This window comes from Amblyomma americanum, chromosome 3, assembly GCF_052857255.1.
Source record: "Amblyomma americanum isolate KBUSLIRL-KWMA chromosome 3, ASM5285725v1, whole genome shotgun sequence".
NCBI classification, from domain to species: domain Eukaryota; kingdom Metazoa; phylum Arthropoda; class Arachnida; order Ixodida; family Ixodidae; genus Amblyomma; species Amblyomma americanum.
This window is the reverse complement of record NC_135499.1, coordinates 4,518,957-4,542,995: the sequence shown is the minus strand read 5'-3', so window position 1 is coordinate 4,542,995 and position 24,039 is coordinate 4,518,957. Positions and strand designations below refer to the sequence as shown.

Genomic DNA, 24,039 nt, shown 5'->3' with positions numbered 1-24,039 from the left:
TACTAAAATCCACAGCAAAAGTTTCAAAATGGTGAGTAGAAATGGCGTAAAAATGGTTTCTTGCTTTGGATTCCTGCAGTCTACGTTGTTGCACGTGGGGTTTCGGATCTCTTTTCGATATTGGCAGGGATTCTGAGAACCTCAGAGACCCCCGTGACTTTAAGCACTGATCATAATACGCTGTGTTTGTCGGCAGTGGCTCAGCCTAGTGGCGGTTCTTTGCGACCATCTGTGTGTCTTCATTCCTCGGCTGGCCACTTTCTTTGGAGGCGCCTCTCCATCAGCTATATTCAGGAACAACGCTTCAGCGCTGGAGTCGTCCAGTGTTCTCCTTGTGAAAGCATGGTTTTCAACACCTATAAGCAATAAGACCCGTTTCGTACCACACGTGCCCCACAAAGGAAACTGCGCACAGTGGGCTTTTCCGCCACTTTGATACTTTCAGCATTAAGGCGCCATGTCCACGTTTGTGGATGCGCAACTCTGAATGTCCACTACAGTGCTTTTTCTTCGTCTGCGACGAGGAAAATTGGTGTGCCGTTTTTACACTAACCTATTGGCACGTTCCGAACCGCAAATTGCATCATTCATGACCACGCAAAAATGAAAGGTATTCTCTCGTACCGCCAAAAAACGTTGTGATGCCCGTCTTTTGCTATTTTTTTACGAACACATTTCGCTGTAGCTGCAAGAGATGACATCGCAAACTTAACAGGGAGGCTCCAAATGGTTAGAGCGCAGTATTCATAGGTGGAAATTCGCCTTGTATACGAAAATTTGACCACGCTTAATTTGCGTCCACACATATAGATTCCGCTGTGTATGAAGTGTGACTTGGTGTTGCACTAAGTGTGAAAATCAGCCACCCGAAATTTTGGCGTGAAAAAAATTTTGTCGGCAACTACAAAACATGCGTGACATATGAACAATTGCCTGCTAAAGGCTTGAGACGTTTTGTGCACTTTGGCCTGCTTTTTTTTTCTGGATTGGTAATGAATTCTGCAAACCCTGCCTTTTAATGCCATAGAGCTCTACCTCATTTTCTGTTACTGCATTTGCAGTTTAAACTGTTTGCTTTCATTTCAAAATTATTTGGACAAAGCTATTATTCGCTTTATATTCACTTTGAACTGAAAGTTCAAATGCTATACATTGCAAGTTGTACCTGATTAATGGAGGTTTGTGATACTGGAAAGCAACAATTAGTGATACTGGAAAACAGGGAATTACCAAAGCATTTTTACATACATTTTGCAAATAAGTGATCCTGATTTGTTTTAATAGCACAAGGTCATCCTGGCCAAAGAGTGCCATGTGTGAATAATGGTGTTTGGCTCGAAGTGAACATTTCCAATACTTCTGGCACACAAAAAAAGGTTGAAGAGGACAATAGGCATTTTCAAAATCGTATTTTTTTCAAACACGCAACGCCATTACGTGAAAAAAAAAAAAAGGGAGAATGCACTGAAGCTTTGACACACTTTTTGAAGCAGTGTTGATGTCCTGCAAAAATTACCATGGAAATCTGGGAGTCCAGACACATTAGTGCGGTGTGAGACCTATCTATGAGACCCCTAACTGCTGGTCTTTATTGCGAGTGCGTTGTTGCACATCTCTTGCCACCCGAAGTCAAAATGGGCCACTGATCTCGATGTGCTCACACTGTCGCCTGTGATTCGCGAATCTCGCTGGGACAAGAGCGGCTGCGGCAGTCAGCTCAGGCTCATCTGTGGAAGCCGAGGGAGCCACACATCCTCTGATTAGAGAGATTTAGCATATCATGATCCGCTTGCTAACGCATGCACACTGGTGGATTGCACTGTGCTAAATTTCTCTTGATGCAGGCTGCCTTGTCGGTTGCGGCATTTGCACACCGCGGGTAAAGTGGCCGCAGACACCTGGGCGCCACACTTCCGCCGTTTGTTGCTACACGCATGCGCAGACTTGCTCCAGCACATACGTGTGGCGCGGAGTCAAAGCTTTGGCTGTGTGCATGCCGTCCCGGAGGAGATACTGAAGCAAGAGTTCTAGAAACACTAGAGACGAACACTTCGAGATTTCGAATGTCGAATATTTTGCAATTCGGCTAAATGTTCTCAATTATCAAATATTCGCACATGCCTAGTGCCATAGTTATTTATTTATTTAAGACATTACGGCAAGGGGGTTACAGATTTAACTATACTTGGACAAATTGTTTCAATTCATGGAAGAAGGCATCATTTGATACAATGCTGGATGATAAACTTTTCCGGTCTCGAATAGTTCTGACACAAAAAGAATAATGCAAGACGTCACAAACATTAATTCTAAAACATTAATTTTAGATGTAATGTCATGAATGATTGTCTCATCATTTTTCAAAACGGGTACCGAGATGTTCTTGCCATTATGCTTCACATACCTCCAAAATTATTTGATGTCCCTGACAAGCCTATTACCTAAGTACGAAAAATAAAAGCGCTTAGTGATGTTGCACTTTTGTTTAAATTTGGTTTTTATTGCTTTCAGCAAGGTCAAATAGTCCGGCAAATTAGACACCTTGTCGCTGCCTTCGAATCAGGGCATGCAACCTCTTCGTGAAACCACAGTTTGTCTCGAGCTCTCCTAGATGACATAACTCATGACAGGACAGAAGCTTCTCATAGTTTGAACAGTTTCTATTTAAAAACATGCCACAGTTGTTTGATACTTAAGTCACCTGCAGGGGCCTCGTAGTTGGCCCCGCTGCAGCCATGAATCTTTTTGGCTAGGTGCTTCTGCAGCCTTCGCATACAGATCTGTTAAATCTGCTAAAACAACATTGTGGTTGCTCAAACCTGTCAACACCCATGCGTTGCACAGAACAACAGGTACGTTGCTGAGTAAGAGGTCGAATACTTGGCCTATTCCGTCCATTCGCGATGTCACACGTGCATACTCATAAAAAGTGTTGTGATCTACAATATCGCAGAAAGGTGAGCATGGACTCTCTCAAACTGTATCCCTTGGTTCGCGAGCCAACTAGTCAATATCCTGGAGGTTAACAAGGAATTCATTGTTAAATGCTTCAAGAAAATTGAATTATTAAAGTAGTAGCTCTGCTGAAGGACCGGAGGGCCTATAAAATTACCCAAGAGCCAGTGCTTTCCCATTCGGCAGCCTTATTTTGCAAAAAATTGATTCAGTTTCACTATTGGGAAGTTCTGTTTTGGATGCATGGGATACTGTTGTGGACAAGAATAAATACCCCTCCACCACGTGCACAGCGGTCTCAATGAAAACACTGGTACATGCCAGGAAATACTTCAGTACTTGAGATATTTGGGTCGAGCCAAGATTCTGTTCTCAGAACGATGGTCGGTTGGACGGTACAGAGAAAAAAATGAATCAACATTATTTTTTATACTGCGGCAGTTGATTGATAAAAGGCTGACATTGTATGTCACCTTGTCATTGCTCCTGTACAACGCCTGCTTCACAGTCCCATCGAAAGCGCTTGCTTCCCAAGTGAGACCTATCTAGTTTCAGAACTAGTTTTAAGCCTTCTTCACTATTTTGTTAGATATAAGCCCATAATTTCTTTCACTTATCATGGACAGTGTGGGAAAAGACTTCGGATATAGCAATGCTCAATCCCTTAAGCTTGAATGCCTTTGCAAGCACAGCTTTAAAAGAATGAAAGCACACAATGATATGCTGATTTTTGCTTTCACATAATTTACCCAGCCTGTGGGCCCGTTCAATAGGTAATGAATTCAAGCTTCGTAGTGCACTGATTTATGATGAGCTCCTCAGACTCGGATGCCGTCTCATTGGCATCAGAATCCATTATGCCATGCAAAACAAAATTGTTACTCCTTTCACGATTTTCCAATTCGTCCGTTTTTTTAATGATGCTTGCCAAAACTGCATGATCTTGTCGTTGCCGATCTTCAACATTGGTTAAGGCTATTTCAGTTTTGTCGATCGTGTTTAGATTAATTTGTATAGAAAGGGGCCAAGCTTTCATGTCAGACACGTCTGTGGTAAGCTGCGAGAACTTTGAACGTATTGCACTTTGACCATTGAACAGCTCTTGGATTTGTCTAGCAGTTGATGGACCTGGGTTGACTCAATAGCCCCGTCACAGAGAAACAAAATTAATAGATAAAATACTGAACAACAAAAAATGCCTTTTTACATGCACATAATTTGACCACACAAAGCCGCACTGCCGACAGAAAAAGCAAGACACAGCATTTAGTGTGGAACCGGCAAAATTTAGCACAACGCTTTCAAAGGGTGAAAAAAAAAATCAACCTCCGTGACCAGTAGAAAAGTTATAAGGTTCACCACCATCTCACTGGTTCTATGCCTCTTGCAATTCTTGAAATTATAGTGCATGAAAATGCTCCTCAAATGCTTGGAACCACAGAGCAGATCTGAATGTCTTAACTTATTTGGTACTCTGAAAAATACAAACTTACTTTTGCCTGTGTTGGTAATCAACAAGCGAGGGATGAGTGGTGGAAGGAACATCTTGCAGCCTGTGCTTCAAGGTTGGACGTGCATGGTGCCCTAACGGTTGATGTCATCAGGATATATCACGAATGCATTCTTTATACATAAAAGAGAAAAAAAAACCTTGAGGTCCAATTATACGTTATTCTGGGAAAATAACAGTAAGAATATCATTATTACTTGCTGGCAGCAGAATCCTATGTTTCAGTTACTATATTTACTCGCATAATTTGCTCGAATTAATGCTTCAGAAAAGGGGTGTGCAAATTATGCGAGAATTTTCTCAACACGTCCTAAAAAACATTGCAAAGATCATAGCACGCAATATACACTGTATACTACCGCCTATAGACCTCCTTCACCCTACGACCTCACGAAGATGCGGTGGCACTGATGTCAGCAGCGACTTTCGCATGGTAGGCAAAACAGATTCCGGCTTCCCGTGCCTACCGTAGCTGCCGCAGCTACTGGTGGCTGCATCATGCCTGCGCACTGCAGAAGCAGCATGTATTGACCAGCTGCGTCACTGTTGGATCAGCGTAGTAGCCTAAAAGGAAATTTAAATTAGCCTCGATACGTTTCTCGCAGGTAAATATCGCTTAGGAAACTGGCTAACATCAGAATAGTGCGCTTATAACTGCGCAAGGAAAAAAAGCAGTTATGTAGCTGCGCACGCATTTATCACCTTCAGCCGGTGTGCACGGGGTGCCGGCAAGTTCACTCGCCCCCAAGGAATGCATTCTTTTTTTAATAGCGCAGCGTGTTTCAATGGTGCGTTTTATGGCATTTAATATTTACTTGAAAGTGTTTTTTAATATTACCGGTGTAATTATTTGATTCGAGTAGAAAGAAGTCTGGTAAGTTCTTGCGCGGTCACGTTGGCGTGCTTAGAATAGCGTACCTTAAGTGTGCTAAACGCCACATGCTTTTTCATTGCATCATATGTGTGTTATGTGTCATAATGTAGTCCATGATCGCGAAAGCTTGTTTGGAAAGAAGCAGCCGCAGGCGTGCTGCTAACAGACACGTGGAGAGATTTAGAGGGGACATGGCAATGAAAGATGTTTTGGTTATTTATGCATGCGATATGTAACTAAATTTGGTGCAAATATGAAATTGGTACGCTACTTTCAGCAGTGCGTTTTATTTTAGCCATACCTGGTGCAGTTCTTGGGTAACTATAATTAATACCCTCGTCAAGTCACCCCAGGCTCTTAAATAATTGAGTAGAAAGTGGACAATTTTTTTTTATGCCAGCATGTTCACAAAGCCCTGTTCTTTATGATGACTCTATTAGTTCTTTCTTTAGATGATCATGTACTTATGCATGCATGGTTAGATGAAAACGTTTCTTACAAAAATAACTAACATAGTACTGTACGTGTAGGAAAAAATCGACATATTTATTACACTCCTCAATGTCTCAGGAATCTTTTGCAACAAACAGAATCATTCTATTTCCATGCGTTACGAAATTACGAAGGTGTGGGTGATGCCAATCACAGAAAATGTGGAAAGTCATAAAACGAACCTTAACGTTTATTTCCTCGTTTTTGGCCTCTTCGCTAACACTTTGGCCAAAGAAATGCGGCACTGAACTCAAAGAAAGCCTGAAAGAAATCAAAGAAATTACCTCACAATTTTCGACGACCACGCATCTAGAAAGCTTAATTTATAAGTTTCTACTGAATATTTCGCTATAATTCTTCATCACAAAGCAGAAGACCCCAGGGCTAAGAAAGAAAATAATTCCATAAATCAAAAATGTTCGCCAAATCAGCCAGTTTAACAAGGGGACAGAGAAGTTGGCCAAGCTGGTGCGTGATGCTGCAGCTATAAACAGCGCTTAAGCGAGATGGAGAAGATTGGGGACACGGCGCTGTCCCCACTTTTCGCACAGCGTGACACGTACGTACGTATGCAATGCCTCCGCTAACTTAGAGGAGGCATTGACGTATGTCAACAGACGGTGAGCGCATGGTCTGCTCCGCCTAAACAACGCCAGCACTTTCTCTCACAACTGTCCCGAAGTAAAATATTCTGGCTAGAGCAGAGTGTCAAAAACTTCTTATTATATTCAATGCTTAGCGTAGAAATTAATGGCAGAAACGCTTTCTATACCATATATACCATATATACAATACACAGTGGCGAACTATTTCTCTAAATATGCCGCGCGTGGCCAACGCGAGCTCATGTACTTCGAGAAATGGTATACTAAGTTGAAAGCATCAACCATTGCTGTGATTCACAGAAACTGAAAAAGCGCCTAGAGGCCTTGAAAACCCGTGCTAAACACCTCTCCGCGGCGCCACTCCCTGGCCTTTTGCCTACCACAAGCCCGCTAGCGACCGCAGCGCCACGTCGTTTGTTTGCAAACATGCAGGAGGTCTACACCTAGATCACTCCCTATCTCGCTTCCCTCACTGTAAGACGCATACCCCCTCCCACCCTGCCCCACGTTATGTAGTTCCCTGCTGGATGGCATGACGTGTGCGCAGCTGAAAGCAATAAATGCGCAAGGATACAAATGGCTGACCAGCAGTGGGAAACAAAAGAGATAATGGGCCATAAAACGGCACCGTTACGTGCAGTTCGACTGACTAGCAGCAAATGGTTGGGTAGTTGCGGATTCGGGCGTGTGCCAACTGTTCGTCCGGGAAAGCGACTTCCAGTGTAAGTGAGCCGGGTAAACAGTGCACAGTTGGAGCCCTCGTCGCACACACATTTAGCAGGTGCACACGGCCATGCCGATCTGCCAAAGCCTCTCTTGCGTGCGCCTGCGTACATGCTGGTGGCCTGGCACAGCAGAGTGTGCAGAATATGCGAACAAAAGTCCTTTTTCAAATATCCAGGTAAAAAGTTGAGATGTGCAAATTATGCGCGGGCATGAATTACGCAAGTAAGTATGGTATATCATGAAAATAACCATGAAACCACATGTGTTGAGTTTCCTGAAGCACATGCTTCAGGTTAATGTGAGCGAGGTTCCTACGGCATTATTAAAATGAGCGATTGTCTCTTGATGCTATTCAATGTCAGTAATGCTCCATGCTGATTAATTGGCTTGGTTTGAGCTGTGGCTATTAATTGGCTGTTAAGTTGAGCTCCTTGGCCTTTTTTGTTCATCGCAGCATTAAAGGTACACCTAAGCAAGGGGGTTTTTCCAATCATGATGTGTGGCAGGTGAATGTATTGGTGCAAGAGTTGAGTTTGTCTTTGAAGTGCCTTTGTACTGGGTTGACTCATGCAGCTGAAAATGCTAATTCACCTGATCACACCATTTTGCTTGCGAGTTTGCGTCGCACACTGGTGACCAAATCAATGTGGTGTATACAATGGGGGCAAAGCAGTGTTGCCCCCTCGTCCCCTGCACACATTACTTGCAGCCCGTGGCAGCTGGAGTAATTTGTCTAGTTTCCTAACAGGTGCGGGGCTTCAGCGTGAGTGGTTGGGTGCGAGTCTTTGAAGACGGACCCGGCGTGCCTCAAGCCGAAGTCTTCTTGGACGGCAGCAAGGTTGCGACCACGGACGACACAGGTGCCTTCCACTTGGAGAACATGAAGGCAAGACAGTACGTCCTGCAAGTCAGGGCCCCCAGCATGACTTTCGACCCCTTCCCCGTGCGCGTGTCACCTAACACTCCCGAGCTGCCTGCCATGGTGGTTTCCCAGTTTGAGGTGTGTGGCACCATAGAGGGTGCTGCACGGAGAATCGTTATCGAAGGGGCCCAGGCACCATTGGCGATAGTCTCTGATTCCTCCGGCAAGTTCTGCGTGTCCCTCAGGGCCGGCCGCTATGTTCTCCGGCCCTTCGTCAGCAAGGAAGAAGAAGGGCTGCGCTTCGTCCCCAGCGAGCTGGCGCTGGACGTTCCCGCCAACAGGGCGCCAGCATTCACCCGGTTCAGGGCCGAGATCCAGGGCACGGTGAGTTGCCTCAGGGAGTGCGGCTCGGGCCTGCGAGTGTCTCTGCGCATCGCCAGTTCGCCCGAGGAGACGGCCGAGGTACAGCCAGACGGCAGCTTTCGCTTTGCCGGCTTGGCCGTTGGCCGGTACTGGCTTTGGGTAGACTGCCCCGACTGGTGCTGGGAGCACGAGGGTGGCATGGCGCACACCGTGGACGTGGCTGTCTCCAACGTGACACTGCGGCAGGTGGGCTTTAGAGCCAGCGTCGTGTCGAGCCACGCGACGCACCTGGAGGCGGTGCATACTGACGGCACCTCCCTCAACCTGGATGTCCTTGCGGGCTCGTCCCAGCATTGTCTGCCTAATCCTGGGGTGTACACCCTCCGACCAGTTGGATGCCACGAGTTCCGTGAGAAAGAGCTGCACTTTGACACATCTCGGCCTGGCACCATTGTCCTCTCTGTGGCCAGGTAGGAGCCCCTTCTCGTTCTCCCTTGGGGTGTGCGAGTTCAGTTAGGCTGGAGTGCAGGCGGTCCCCCTGTTGCAGCATTGCCAATTCTGTGTATTACATCAATGTTCATGGTGCTTTATATGCACGGCGCAAGCATGACAATGAACAGGAACAGTTTCTCAGTGTTATCTAGAAGGAAAAAGGCCGCCACCATCTATGCAAGTTTCTTAAAGAGCACGTATGCCACACGTATGTCATGCATCGTGGGAATGCCGGTAACAATGGTTTCTTGTGTGGCTTGACTAGTGTTGGGCCGAAAACATGGATTCTGCCTCAATCTGTTGCTGTGCCAGGATGGTCTCTTTTGTACGCAAAGTAAATTATTTTAGTACTGCATTTTTAACATGTGAAAGTTCGGTGTTAAAGGTCTGCCTCGAAAAGAGTCATACTGTTTGGCTGAGTCCATGTTTGATGCCAGGGATGAAATCCCATCTTCCCTGGAGGACCATGTGCAGCATGTGTCACTCATTGCATGGAAAAGGAAGGTTCAACTAAACAAAGGAATCTGTATCTTTGACAATGACAGGCAGATGCTAGAAAATGAAACTCGCAATCGACCATGGCCACTGAAGGTTGGCTGACGCTTGGATTTTGGCTGTCGTGTATGTGGTATGCCTCCATGATTTCTCTGTGCCTAAAGAGATGGTTGTGTTTGAGAACCCGGGAGCGCACTTGCGTGGCAGTGCTTGTCAAGTTTATCAGGTGGGTCTGCATATTTGTGTCTTCACTTAGGCTTGCCCTATATATCGCATGCATCAGTGGAACATCAAACGGGGATGGAGCTTCATGCTGCTACCAGGTGTGCAGCTGAAGATTTTTGCTCACAGATGGGACAAAAGATGAAGGTATGACATGGACAAGCACTGAGATTGACTCCTAGCTTGGGATGCAGACGGTGCTGCTATGCCTCCCTGCATCAGTAGTGTCCTCAAGAGCACACTAAGTAGCCAACCAGACTTGCATGATATTTTGGACCTTGTTGAGGAATCATCACGCACTTCATAGGAACTTGCACATTTTCATGACCAATAGTTCGGCAATACTTGTTGTTGGGCTAGTTGGTTAGGGTCCATGCTAGCAGCGCATTAAGGACGAGGCACAAGAACAAGAAGTACGACGGGATGAGGAGCTGAACTATCAACCTTTATTTTGAAAGACGAGGCGGGCCAGTATTTAAGAAGTGCATATTTGAAAACAGCGCAAACAACAGACGGGGAAAGCACAGGATGAAACGACGGCGCTGTGTTGTCACTTCGTCCTGTGCTTTCCCCGTCTGCTGTGTGCACTGTTTTCAAATATGAACTTCAACCAACTCACCCAACTTTCGCTGTTACTTAGAAAAGCTCTATCAGGCCACGTGACCACGAAAAATCAAATCAAAAACCAAGCAAAGCATGACAAAAATTTCAGGTACGAAAAAGTGAGGGCAAGACCTCATGTGACTAAGAAGGAAAATACAGAATCAGAACAAGGCAAAATATAAGATATCTTCTTACAAAGGAAACCAAGTCAGGTAAAATATTTCGCGCAGCTCAGTCTTATACAACAAGGTCAACCAAGCACAAAAAGCCAAACCTAGAGCCACCTGGAAGGGAAAACAGATTGCTAAAAATATGACATTACACATGATGAAAAACTTGATGAACAATGATAGCCAACACCAACACGGCACAAATACATGAAAACAAGGAAGGGGAAGTAAAAACGCCAAAAACACTGGAAAAGCCAACAATTAACACAGCTAGGAAAGAAAGTAAAAAATCCTAAAATCATGACGGTAAACATGAAAAAGCCAACAAACGACGTATGGAGTGAATGCACTTGACAACAAGCCGCAGACCAGCGCCAACGACTCCATTGGAAAATATGTCTCCACAGTTTTTGCTTTTGTATTATCACACCAATTGTCAACACGACAGTTAGTATTCAAAAGCAGCACAAAACAATGGAGCACAGCAAGGACACGGGACAAGCGGCATGCCCATTGCCATTAAAGGCAGTTCAATGGCTGCCATGCCCAATTTTCTGTCTGATCCCTGCACCTGCACCTGTAGCTGACATGCGCGAGCAACAGGGTTGGTGAAGAGTGCCTGCAGTGTAACAGGAAGAGGCGTGTGCCTCCAATTGACTACTCCAATCTGATGTGTAGCGTGGCAACGAGTGTGACTGCTGCTGCAATGGTGTTATAAACACAATCACAAAATTCTTCATTTATACACTTGCACTGCTTTCAGCTCACATTCTCACACATTCAAGCAAACATTTAGGCGATATGAGTGCACTTGTATCGCCTCACTCTCACTCACTTCTGTTAGTGTGAGTGAGTGGCTGCGAGTGTGAGTAGAAGTGAGTGGATGCGAGTGTGGGTGGTCATGAGTGTGAGTGAGTGGATGTGAGTGTAGGTGTTCATGAGTTTGAGCATGCGTAAATGGTTGTGAGTGTGAGTAGAAGTGAGTGGATGCGAGTGTGGGTGGTCATGAGTGTGAGTGAGTGGATGTGAGTGTAGGTGTTCATGGGTTTGAGCATGTGTAAATGGTTGCGAGTGTGAGTAGAAGTGAGTGGATGCGACTGTGGGTGGTCATAAATGGTTGTGCTTGTGAGTAGAAGCGAGTGTATGTGAGTAGGTGTTCATGAGTCTGAGCATGTGTAAATGGTGCGTGTGAGTAGAAGTGAGTGGATGCGTGGGGGGGTGGTCATGAGTGTGATTGAGTGGATGTGAGTGTAGGTGTTCATGAGTTTGAGCATGCGTAAATGGTTGTGAGTGTGAGTAGAAGTGAGTGGATGTGAGTGTGGGTGGTCATGAGCGTGAGTGAGTGGATGTGATGTAGGTGTTCATGTGTTTGAGCATGCATAATTGGTTGTGAGTGTGAGTAGAAGTGAGTGGATGTGAGTGTAGGTGTTCATGGGTTTGAGCATGTGTAAATGGCTGCAAGTGTGAGTAGAAGTGAGTGGATGCGAGTGTGGGTGGTCATGAGTGTGAGTGAGTGGATGTGAGTGTAGGTGTTCATGAGTTTGAGCATGCGTAAATGGTTGTGAGTAGAAGTGAGTGGATGCGAGTGTGGGTGGTCATGAGTGTGAGTGAGTGGATGTGAGTGTAGGTGTTCATGAGTTTGAGCATGCGTAAATGGTTGAGTGTAAGTAGAAGTGAGCGGATGCGTGTGGGGGTGGTCATGAGTGTGATTGAGTGGATATGAGTGGAGGTGTTCATGAGTTTGAGCATGCGTAAATGGTTGTGAGTGTGAGTAGAAGTGAGTGGATGTGTGGGTGGTCATGAGCGTGAGTGAGTGGATGTGATGTAGGTGTTCATGGGTTTGAGCATGCATAAATGGTTGTGAGTGTGAGTAGAAGTGAGTGGATGCAAGTGTGGGTGGTCATAAGTGTGAGTGAGTGGATGTGAGTGTAGGTGCTCATGAGTTTGAGCATGCATAAATGGTTGTGCATGTGAGTAGAAGTGAGGATGTGAGTGTAGGTGTTCATGAGTCTGAGCATGCGTAAATGGTTGTGTGTGTGAGTAGAAGTGAGTGGATGCGAGTGTGGGTGGTCATGGGTGTAGATGTTCTTGAGTTTGAGCATGCGTAAATGGTTGTGTGTGTGAGTAGAAATGAGTGGATGCAAGTGTGGGTGGTCATAAGTGTGAGTGAGTGGATGTGAGTGTAGGTGTTCATGAGTCTGAGCATGCGTAAATGGTTGTGTGTGTGAGTAGAAGTGAGTGGATGCGAGTGTGGGTGGTCATGAGTGTAGATGTTCTTGAGTTTGAGCATGCGTAAATGGTTGTGTGTGTGAGTAGAAATGAGTGGATGCAAGTGTGGGTGGTCATAAGTGTGAGTGAGTGGATGTGAGTGTGGGTGTTCATGAGTTTGAGCATGCGTAAATGGTTGTGAGTGTGAGAAGTGAGTGGATGCGAGTGTGGGTGGTCATGAGTGTGAGTGAGTGGATGTGAGTGTAGGTGTTCATGAGTTTGAGCATGTGTAAATGGTTGTGCGTGTGAGTAGAAGTGAGTGGATGCGAGTGTGGGTGGTCATGAGTGTGAGTGAGTGGATGTGAGTGTAGGTGTTCATGAGTTTGAGCATGCGAAATGGTTGTGAGTGAGTAGAAGTGAGTGGATGCGAGTGTGGGTGGTCATGAGTGTGAGTGAGTGGATGTGAGTGTAGGTGTTCATGAGTTTGGGCATGCGTAAATGGTTGTGAGTAGAAGTGAGTGGATGCGAGTGTGGGTGGTCATGAGTGTGAGTGAGTGGATGTGAGTGTAGGTGTTCATGAGTTTGAGCATGCGTAAATGGTTGAGTGTAAGTAGAAGTGAGCGGATGCGTGTGGGGGTGGTCATGAGTGTGATTGAGTGGATGTGAGTGTAGGTGTTCATGAGTTTGAGCATGCGTAAATGGTTGTGAGTGTGAGTAGAAGTGAGTAGATGTGAGTGTGGGTGGTCATGAGCGTGAGTGAGTGGATGTGATGTAGGTGTTCATGGGTTTGAGCATGCGTAAATGGTTGTGAGTGTGAGTAGAAGTGAGTGGATGCAAGTGTGGGTGGTCATAAGTGTGAGTGAGTGGATGTGAGTGTAGGTGTTCATGAGTTTGAGCATGCATAAATGGTTGTGCGTGTGAGTAGAAGTGAGGATGTGAGTGTAGGTGTTCATGAGTCAGCATGCGTAAATGGTTGTGTGTGTGAGTAGAAGTGAGTGGATGCAAGTGTGGGTGGTCATGAGTGTGAGTGAGTGGATGTGAGTGTAGGTGTTCATGAGTTTGAGCATGCATAAATGGTTGTGAGTGTGAGTAGAAGTGAGTGGATGCAAGTGTGGGTGGTCATAAGTGTGAGTGAGTGGATGTGAGTGTAGGTGCTCATGAGTTTGAGCATGCATAAATGGTTGTGCGTGTGAGTAGAAGTGAGGATGTGAGTGTAGGTGTTCATGAGTCTGAGCATGCGTAAATGGTTGTGTGTGTGAGTAGAAGTGAGTGGATGCGAGTGTGGGTGGTCATGAGTGTAGATGTTCTTGAGTTTGAGCATGCGTAAATGGTTGTGTGTGTGAGTAGAAATGAGTGGATGCAAGTTTGGGTGGTCATAAGTGTGAGTGAGTGGATGTGAGTGTGGGTGTTCATGAGTTTGAGCATGCGTAAATGGTTGTGAGTGTGAGAAGTGAGTGGATGCGAGTGTGGGTGGTCATGAGTGTGAGTGAGTGGATGTGAGTGTAGGTGTTCATGGGTTTGAGCATGTGTAAATGGTTGTGCGTGTGAGTAGAAGTGAGTGGATGCGAGTGTGGGTGGTCATGAGTGTGAGTGAGTGGATGTGAGTGTAGGTGTTCATGAGTTTGAGCATGCGAAATGGTTGTGAGTGAGTAGAAGTGAGTGGATGCGAGTGTGGGTGGTCATGAGTGTGAGTGAGTGGATGTGAGTGTAGGTGTTCATGAGTTTGAGCATGCGTAAATGGTTGTGAGTGTGAGAAGTGAGTGGATGCGAGTGTGGGTGGTCATGAGTGTGAGTGAGTGGATGTGAGTGTAGGTGTTCATGAGTTTGAGCATGTGTAAATGGTTGTGCGTGTGAGTAGAAGTGAGTGGATGCGAGTGTGGGTGGTCATGAGTGTGAGTGAGTGGATGTGAGTGTAGGTGTTCATGAGTTTGAGCATGCGAAATGGTTGTGAGTGAGTAGAAGTGAGTGGATGCGAGTGTGGGTGGTCATGAGTGTGAGTGAGTGGATGTGAGTGTAGGTGTTCATGAGTTTGAGCATGCGTAAATGGTTGTGAGTGTGAGAAGTGAGTGGATGCGAGTGTGGGTGGTCATGAGTGTGAGTGAGTGGATGTGAGTGTAGGTGTTCATGAGTTTGAGCATGTGTAAATGGTTGTGCGTGTGAGTAGAAGTGAGTGGATGCGAGTGTGGGTGGTCATGAGTGTGAGTGAGTGGATGTGAGTGTAGGTGTTCATGAGTTTGAGCATGCGAAATGGTTGTGAGTGAGTAGAAGTGAGTGGATGCGAGTGTGGGTGGTCATGAGTGTGAGTGAGTGGATGTGAGTGTAGGTGTTCATGAGTTTGGGCATGCGTAAATGGTTGTGAGTAGAAGTGAGTGGATGCGAGTGTGGGTGGTCATGAGTGTGAGTGAGTGGATGTGAGTGTAGGTGTTCATGAGTTTGAGCATGCGTAAATGGTTGAGTGTAAGTAGAAGTGAGCGGATGCGTGTGGGGGTGGTCATGAGTGTGATTGAGTGGATATGAGTGGAGGTGTTCATGAGTTTGAGCATGCGTAAATGGTTGTGAGTGTGAGTAGAAGTGAGTGGATGTGTGGGTGGTCATGAGCGTGAGTGAGTGGATGTGATGTAGGTGTTCATGGGTTTGAGCATGCATAAATGGTTGTGAGTGTGAGTAGAAGTGAGTGGATGCAAGTGTGGGTGGTCATAAGTGTGAGTGAGTGGATGTGAGTGTAGGTGTTCATGAGTTTGAGCATGCATAAATGGTTGTGCGTGTGAGTAGAAGTGAGGATGTGAGTGTAGGTGTTCATGAGTCAGCATGCGTAAATGGTTGTGTGTGTGAGTAGAAGTGAGTGGATGCAAGTGTGGGTGGTCATGAGTGTGAGTGAGTGGATGTGAGTGTAGGTGTTCATGAGTTTGAGCATGCGTAAATGGTTGTGAGTGTGAGTAGAAGTGAGTGGATGCGAGTTTGGCTGGTCATGAGTGAGAGTGGTTGTGAGTGTAGGTGTTCATGAGTTTGAGCCTGTGTAAATGGTTGTGAGTGTGAGTAGAAGTTAGTGTATGCGAGTGTGGGTGGTCATGAGTGTGAGTGAGTGGTTGTGAGTGTAGGTGTTCATGAGTTTGAGCATGCGTAAATGGTTGTGCGTGTGAGTAGATGTGAGTGTAGGTGTTCATGAGTTTGAGCATGCGTAAATGGTTGTGAGTGTGAGTAGAAGTGAGTGGATGCGAGTGTGGGTGGTCTTGAGTGTGAGTGAGTGGATGTGAGTTTAGGTGTTCATGAGTTTGAGCATGTGTTAATGGTTGTGCGTGTGAGTAGAAGTGAGTGGATGCGAGTGTGGGTGGTCATGAGTGTAGGGGTTCATGAGTTTGAGCATGCGTAAATGGTTGTGAGTGTGAGTACAAGTGAGTGGATACGAGTTTGGCTGGTCTTGAGTGAGAGTGAGCGGATCTAAGTTGACGTGAGTGGTGAGTGGATGTTAGCGGCGGCTAGATGCGACAGCGAAGTTTGTCTCGTGTATTTCGCGAAGGCAGTATCTGCTTAGCTATTTTCATGCTGTTGGCAGCTGAAAGAAGCAAATATTCCCTGCCGAGGAAGCTCGATGCAGCATAAGGAATCATGCCGGCGATTTTGGAATCTGAATCTGAGGATTCTGCTTTTTCTTTTTGGTTGCTGTTCACCTTACTAGTTCATCCTTGGCATGGGCACAGGCCCTTTGCGAGTGCAATGAGCCGCTACAAATTGTGTTAGAACTTTTGACCAAATTTCGCATTTCCACTGCTAGTCTCTTGTCACGCCTCCTACACAGCTCGAGCTCAGTGTTCCAATGCTTGCTGCTGAAACGACCATCCGCTTCTCCGCAGTAACTAGCGTAAGGTGGGATCTCGAGTATTGCGGTGGACTGTTGGGTTTCTTCTGTGCTCGTGTGTGTGCACTGTAGAGCTTTGCTCTGGTCGTAATTTTTTTATTGGGTCGCACCCATGCGAAGAGCCTGACCTACTTTCCCCGGTCCTTGAACTGCACACGCTCTGCTCAAGCCCAGTGATGACACAGAAACCAAGCGCGTTTTTCAGCAACGCCAGAGGTTCTTGTTCCTGTCCTGTACTTGAAGGAACCCTGCAGCGCAAATCAAGCATGTGGTTTTTATTTTTTGCATGCAGAGCATCAAACAATGCGATGCCTTGATGCTAAGGAGATAGCCAAAGTGGTAGTATTTAATGTTTTAATCTGCTCCAGAATTGATTGTTTCGTGCCGATGGTGACGAAACGTTACGATGATTTTCAGTTCAGTTCAGTTTATTGCTTTATGTAAGTCCCCCATAGGGGCATTACATAAGGGGTGGTTTCTTATACATGCAGTAAGGATCGCAGTAAATAATCATTGAAAAAAAAAGGTCAAATACAAGTTGCAAAAAGGAAGATGGGCAGGTAATAGCAGTGATTTCGTAGGGAAGGCTGTCCCAGTCGGTGGCGGTTCAGAGAAAAATGAGGCAGTGAAAGTGATGGTCTGGGCGCGTGGGCGCACTGCTTGAAGTTGATGGCTGGTTCGATAAGATATGCGTGCTGCTGCTGTGATACATGGCGCTTGATTAAGGGATGACAAAAAGAGCTTGTGGTACAGTGAAAGGCTGGAAGTGCGACGTCGACATAAAAGTGTTCATAAACCGGATTCCGCTTTTAGATATGACACGCTGCTGTTATACGAGTACAATGCATGAATAAATCTAACAGTACGATTTTGAACTGATCTTAATGCGTTGGCGAGATATGCGTGGTGCGGGTTCCAAGTTGTGCGTTTTGCAGATTTCGTTTCAAAAAACTTAAGGTTCTGTTAGCTATGTAAATACTGTTAGTGACGTGTGTGCTCCAAAACAGATTATGAGATAGGGTTTTACCTAGGTATTTGTAAGACTGCACCAGTTCTAGAGGTGTTTTAAGAATTGTGTAAGGGAAGGAAAAAGGGCTGCTCCGGTGAAAGGGATATGCATTGACATTTGTCGGCAATTATCGTCATTAAAGGATTTTTTCACCATTCGAAACGCTGATTAGATTGTTGTGGAAAGAAGATTGGTCAGATGTGTTATTGATTGTGTGGTAAGTGGTGCAGTCGTCTGCAAACATGCACATATTAGAAGCGATACGTTGAAGTAAATCATTAACGTATATTAAAAACAACAGAGGACCATGGACAGATCCTTGTGGCACGACAAAAGTTACTGGGGAGGAGGCTAGATAAAATGTTGTTGACCAATACCATTTGTGTGCGATTAGACAAAAATTCCTGTATACACATATAACGTTAGGGTCCAGGTGCAGCAGTTGAAGTTTTAGTAGCAAGCGCTGGTGAGATACTTTGTCAAAGGCTTTCGCGAAATTCAGATAGATTGCATCAGTTTGCACATTAGTGTCCGTGCTAGTATACAAGTCGTGAACAAAAAGAGCTAATTGGATTTCACAGGAGAACCCTTTGCGGAACCCATGCTGCAAGGGATGAGAAAAGCTGTTGTAGTCTAAAAAAGAAATAATTTTAGAGTAGATGACATGTTCTATGATTTTGCAGTGCATGTGTGTTAGTGAGATAGGCCAATAATTTATTGCAGAGTTTCTGTCACCTTTTTTGTAGACTGGAATGACCTTTTCCACTTTCCTCCAATCATCTGGCATGGTTTCTGAAGAAAATGACCGTAAGAACAGCAATGACAAGTGTGAAGCAACCATGTGTCTCGTGTTCCTTAAAATTTTAGAGTTAATGGTACCATCAATGCCAAATGGTAATGATGATAGTTTAGTCATCTGGATTATGTACGAAATTCCGTCTTCATAAAATGTGATGCTTGGCATGGTACCTTCCATATTGAAAAAAAGGAAAAGAAAAGGGCGTTTCGATTTCTTTCGTGGAAACGGTAGCCAATGCGGAATTGCAGAATTGAAAGCGCCGGCACTTCTTGTAAGTCATTGTTGAGAATAATAGCGCACGTTGGGTGAGGGTTTATTTCTTGCTAAAACCATCTCGGGTTAGTATGCAACAAATTTGGAAGTGTAGTAGCATAAAATGAACGCTTTGCACTGCGGATCACAGTCAAACATTCATCTTCACCTTTGTAGAAAGTTTGCCATCAAAGTGAGTTGTCATTTTTTTTAGCCGCCCAATACTCGTTTTTATTTTCTAGTTTTTTTTTTTTAGTATTTTGTAAACCGTGGTTCTTGGTTGCTGGTACGGATGTTGATGGTTCATATATATTTTTAGCCAAATCATTTAGCTTATTCTTACACATTGCACAGTTCTCCTGTATCGATTTGCCGTGATATGCAGTTTCGAGCTTAGGAAAGAAGGTATCAAGTCCATGATTTATTGCATCATAATTGCCTCTTTCGTAAGCTGTTCTAGTTTTCTTTTGAGTCCTATTTGGTGTTGCAGGAAAAGAGAAGGTGGCATGAATGACATTGTGGTCGTTAATTCCTTGAAGATATATAACGGATAGGACGGCATCACAGTTATTAGTCAGAATAAGATCCAGAATGGTTTCGAATTCAGGCCTGACCAGCATTGGTTGTGACACTAATTGTGTTAAATTGTGTTCAAACAGCTTTCAGTAAAGTTCCTTTCCTCTGTGTGACCTACTATTGAAGAAGATGGAGGCATTTGGGTGAGTTGAATTAAGTTATTGAGCTCGTTGCAAAAGTTGGGAGTGGAATGGGAAGGCCCGTAGCAGACTCCCAGTACCACTGCTTTTGGTGATGCGTGATACAGTAACCAGATTATTTTGAGCTTAGATTTGACATTTACCGCAGTACATAAAATTTGGTAGGGGGCCAGAGCCTTGTCAAGCTGTCTTTCACAGCTTTTAGTCCTGGCCCCTTTCTTTTTGACGAAAAGAAAAATAAACTTGACTTGAACTACTATGAGAGCACCACCACCGCTTGATCCTTCACGGTCAATTTGATAAACTAGGAAGTCAGGTAGGTCAGCCAAAACTTCAGTATCAGTGGTGTCATTGCATAGCCAGGTTTCTGTTAGAAAGAGCAAGTTGCTGCCTGTTCATGAAATAATGATAGACACGAGCTCTTGCTTTGAAAGACAACTGTGGACGTTAGTGTAAGTTGTGGAAAACGAAATGCGACATCTGGAAGTGGGTGTGGGTTTGTTCTTTACTCTTAAGGGGCGAGATTATTGCTACTCAATTTCTGTGAGTTAGATGCTTCGTCGAAAATGTACAGTGTTGGCCCGATGCACAAGGTTTTGTATCGCAGAGAATAAGCTACCGATTTGTATTTAGGAAAGGAAAGTAGACGTTTTCTTGCTTTTTGAACAGGGCCAGTGAAGTCTTATTCGATACTTTATTTTGTTCCTTTCAGCAGTCGGCCACTTGATAGAAGAGCATCTTTCGTTTTCCAGTGCATGAGTTTTACCATTATTGGGCGATTCCGATCATCTAAGTGTTTGCCTAAACGATTTGCCCGTTCTATATCTGTCAGGTTAATATCAGTTGTAAGTTTTCACGACCAATCTGGATGACTACTGTATAAATGCGTGTAAGGGCCGCATTTTTTTTTCCAGATTCGAGGGCCAATTTTCAGGGTGCGGCCCATATGCATGATGTTTGAAAAAAAATTTTTTTCCGTTTGAGTAAAAACACACCAAACAGGGAATGAGCAGCATTTATTCTGCGTCAATCGTCACTCGCGGAGTATTTCGTCTCCGAGCTGGTGCTGTGCTCTGGTGCATGCTCATCCCACAAGAAGTCTTGCAGCATGTTCGTTGTCAACACGTAGCCGCTGTTCCGCACTTCCATCACATAACAGAGCAGCTCTTCTTCCATTTCGGGAAGCTTGGACGGCTTGCCTCAGAAAGCGCGCTTTCTACAGCTTGTGCTCCTCAGTGCACATTTTTGGTTGCACCATCGTCGGACGCACTTCTCGGCCACCTCGTATTTCCTGCCCACCGCATGCTTGCTGTGTTCGAGAGCGAACTCCCAGCCATGTAGCTATTAAGGCACTTGCCCATCGTGCTAAAATTGCAGCGCTCGGCGGCAGCACACAAAAACCACAACTACGGGGAACTAACACAATGCTACTACAACTCCCGTGCCTTTGACAGCCACAAAAAGCTGGAGCTGGTAATACTGATGGCGATATGGATAGCAGGAGCTCGTGGCAGAAGAAAAAGTTCACGATGATGATAATGACCTGCGGCCTCAGGTGCCGTCCATGGGCGGCACTTGGAAGCTCGTGTGCTCGAGCGTGGCCTCTGCGATCAAGTGCACCGTTGTTTGCAGCCGGTGCTGATTGCGAAGACTATGGTGCATACATTTCGAAGCCTATTCCCGCGTGGGTCATGGAAAGTTTGAGTGCAGCCCTTACATGGGTCTTTTTTAAAAATATTTCTTTCGGGAAAACAGGGTGCAGCCTTTACACATGTTTATATGGTAGTTCCTCAGACTGAGCAGATGTCTCATTAGTAGTGGTATCAGGGATTCCATAAAAGATCAGATTTCAATGGCGTGACTGGTTTTCAGCATCATCAATGCAAGCCTCTAACTCTGAAACAAGGCAAGCTGTTTCAGTTGAGGTCGTGTGCAGGGTTACTATGTCATCGCGCAGGGGCATGGGAGTCTGATAGTGGGCCTCTAGGTCAATCATGCGCTTGTTAAGGTCGTTTATTGTTTTGTTTGTTGTTGTCAGCTGTACTTTCAGGTCCTTTCTCTCTTCCACAAGTAGAGCTTGGCCCGCGGTTAGTTTTTGCAATTCGGTCAGGACAGTATCTAGGTCAGTGGGGCCAGGATTTGTTTGTACATCACCGGATAGGGTTTGTAACAGGCGGACAACATGGGGACACTCGGAAGCTATAGCGACACAACACTGTGGGCTTGGGAGCTGTACCAAGAAGTAACTGCTAGATTTTTTTCCATAGAGTGCGTATGCTTGACTGACCTGCATGACGAAAGGGAAGTGGTTAGCAAACTGCTCCATGGTACAGCCTCTGCATCGACGATGGCTCCTCCTTTATGGCTGGTGGAATGGCTCTTCTTGATGGCGATGAGTCTTTCCAGGGTAGTTCGAGGACAGGCAGCTCAAGTTCTGGCAATAACATTGACAGAAATGGCAATGAGTTGAAACCGGGAAAGGGCTGGCATATGGCCGCCCCATCTTCGAGGCAGGGGGAGGCCCGTCCTGATGAGGCACCCAGAGATGCACAAGCCAGGGCAGGAATCAGCAGCTTGCTGGTTATACAGACGACCATCTGCATGGCGAAAGGGAAGCGGTTAGCAGACTGCACCGTGGCACGGTCTCCGAGCCCACGTATAGTGGATATGAGGTGGCAGCCTAATTGGTCGCACCCTTTTTGATTGGTTGCACGTACAGTTCGAACTTAATTCTTATATACTCGGGTTTGGACTTCTCAGTGTAAACCGGAGAAGAAAACAATAAATGTCCGCCAAATTCAGTTTTTTATTTCGGTTTTAACTGCAGAAAGGTCAGTATTTTTAGCATGCAAAGCATAGCCAGCTGGCTGTTAAATGCAAGCTGCGCTCAGTCGAGTAACTAAGTAGAGAAGCCAGGGGTGCACTACTGCGACAGTGGTATATATTGTTTAACAAGCACCGCAGTTGTGCGATTTCAGGTATTGCTCCACTAGCTTACACGCCTCTGCAGGCTGAGAAGCATCACCTTGAGTGATATTGAAATTTGGGCTTGTTCATTCATACTCCTGAACAATAGTGCAACAAGGCAAGGGACCGGTGAACGAGTGGACACATACAGCGCTAACTTCCAGCAACTCTAATGGAAAAGATGCGCAACAATTTATACGTGCAACATTGCCATATGAGCGCGAATGTAGGTAGGCAATCTCTTTTTTAAAAAGTCTGACAGAAGGGGTGCTTACACAAGCACATCCTAATCTGGCTATTTTTTCTGCTTCAGTGAGTTCACGAGTACACTTGTCCATGCTTCTCCTAACTAAAAAACACTTGCCGAGGAACAGCCTGCAATTTTTACATGCGCTGCAATGTTTCACTAGTTCTCAGTCTTCTATGTTCTTATTGCTTACATTGTGATTATGCTCACGAATGCAGTCATTTAGGCAGCGACCACTTTGTCTTGCATACTGTCGTCCACATGAGAGTGGAATTTGGTACAGTACACCTTGCAGTCAACATACGGTGTTTGATGTTTTTATGTTCAGATTATGGGAAATGGTATGCAAATTGCTGACATTTTTTTCTGTCCTTCAAAGGGCACACGGGCACAAGCTAGCTGTTCAGCATTCAACTTTTTCAACAACAAACTTTCTGCTACTGATATCTGAAGGCAAACAGGACAGCGAGCATGTGATAGCCTATTGCACAGTTATTGATACATCAGATGCGGACATGACTATTGGAGGGCACTTTGGAGTGAAAAGTTCGCAATCAATCTTTAATAATGGTTTAATGATTATAATGGTTTTATAATTATTCTTCATCTTTGTGCTTCATATAAACCGTAGGGGCCTAAGTAAGAGGAGGTTTGGGGGTGGGGGGGGGCGGGAGGTGGGGGTAGGGGGCGCCTTTTTGAAGCTTAGCTTCTTCTCATGGAGAACCCTGCACACGCCTATGGACGCCATTCAAAAATGTGTCTAAGCTTTTTAGGGTGACACTAAACATGTACTCAGTCTCAGCAGCAAGTGTGGGAGCACAGGTGCGTAAGATTGGTTCAGGACATGGAATATGCGTGATCAGTGACCACTTCCTTCGAGCATCAAAACTATGAAAATTGTCCAAAGAGGCCAACAGAGCCCCGAGCAGCTCATCACCACATTTGTGCGACCCAGCTTATGCCAGCGGAGCCGCGAGCACAATCGACCGCGGCAGTAAATCTCTCATCACCTTCGTTGTCAGCAAACAGGGAAACAATATCTGGTTGGAACCGCGCTGGACTTAAACAAACAAGACACACGTTAAGGACGACAGAAGAAACGCAAACTTTCAACTACATTTTAATTTTATTTCGATGAACTACTAACTAGCCTCTGCAATTGCTCTCTTAGGGAAAGAGTAAGTGACCGTGAATGTGAGTGAGTGGACATTATCGTGAGTTAATGGTTGCGAGTGTGATTGAGCAGTTATGAGCGTGAGTGAGTGGTTGTGAGTGCGAATAAGTGAGTGTGAGGACATGAGTGATTGAGTGGAAGTGAGTGCAAGGGGCCGTGAGCGTGATTGCACCACCTCTCATGGTGCCGGGGTGTGTCTGAATGGCATCCACCAACACACTAAAGTAAGCAGCTTGGCATGAACGCAAGCATGCACTGCGGGGCACTGATGTGCAGGTTTGTGTTTGTTATGGTGATCCTCTCTCCACGAAATCCGCAGCAACTTCGTCAAGGTTCTGTTCGGATGTGTCCTAGCAAGGGGCAACACCACGCGGCACACCGGCAAGAGAAGAGTGCTGCTAACAGTCCATCACTCTGTGTGTTTTGACGAATGCCACAGCAT

The 24,039-nt window shown here is 45.5% G+C and overlaps 1 protein-coding gene across 1 annotated transcript in view; it reads left to right on the top strand.

Annotated features, from left to right (window-relative positions):
- The window catches only part of LOC144124422 (BOS complex subunit NOMO1), a 103,925-nt gene that overhangs the window by 33,638 nt on the left and 46,248 nt on the right, over nt 1-24,039 (top strand). The window contains exon 5 of the mRNA XM_077657056.1: nt 7,911-8,857. Within this exon, the coding sequence (XP_077513182.1) occupies nt 7,911-8,857 (947 nt within the window). The remainder of the gene's footprint in view (nt 1-7,910; nt 8,858-24,039) is intronic.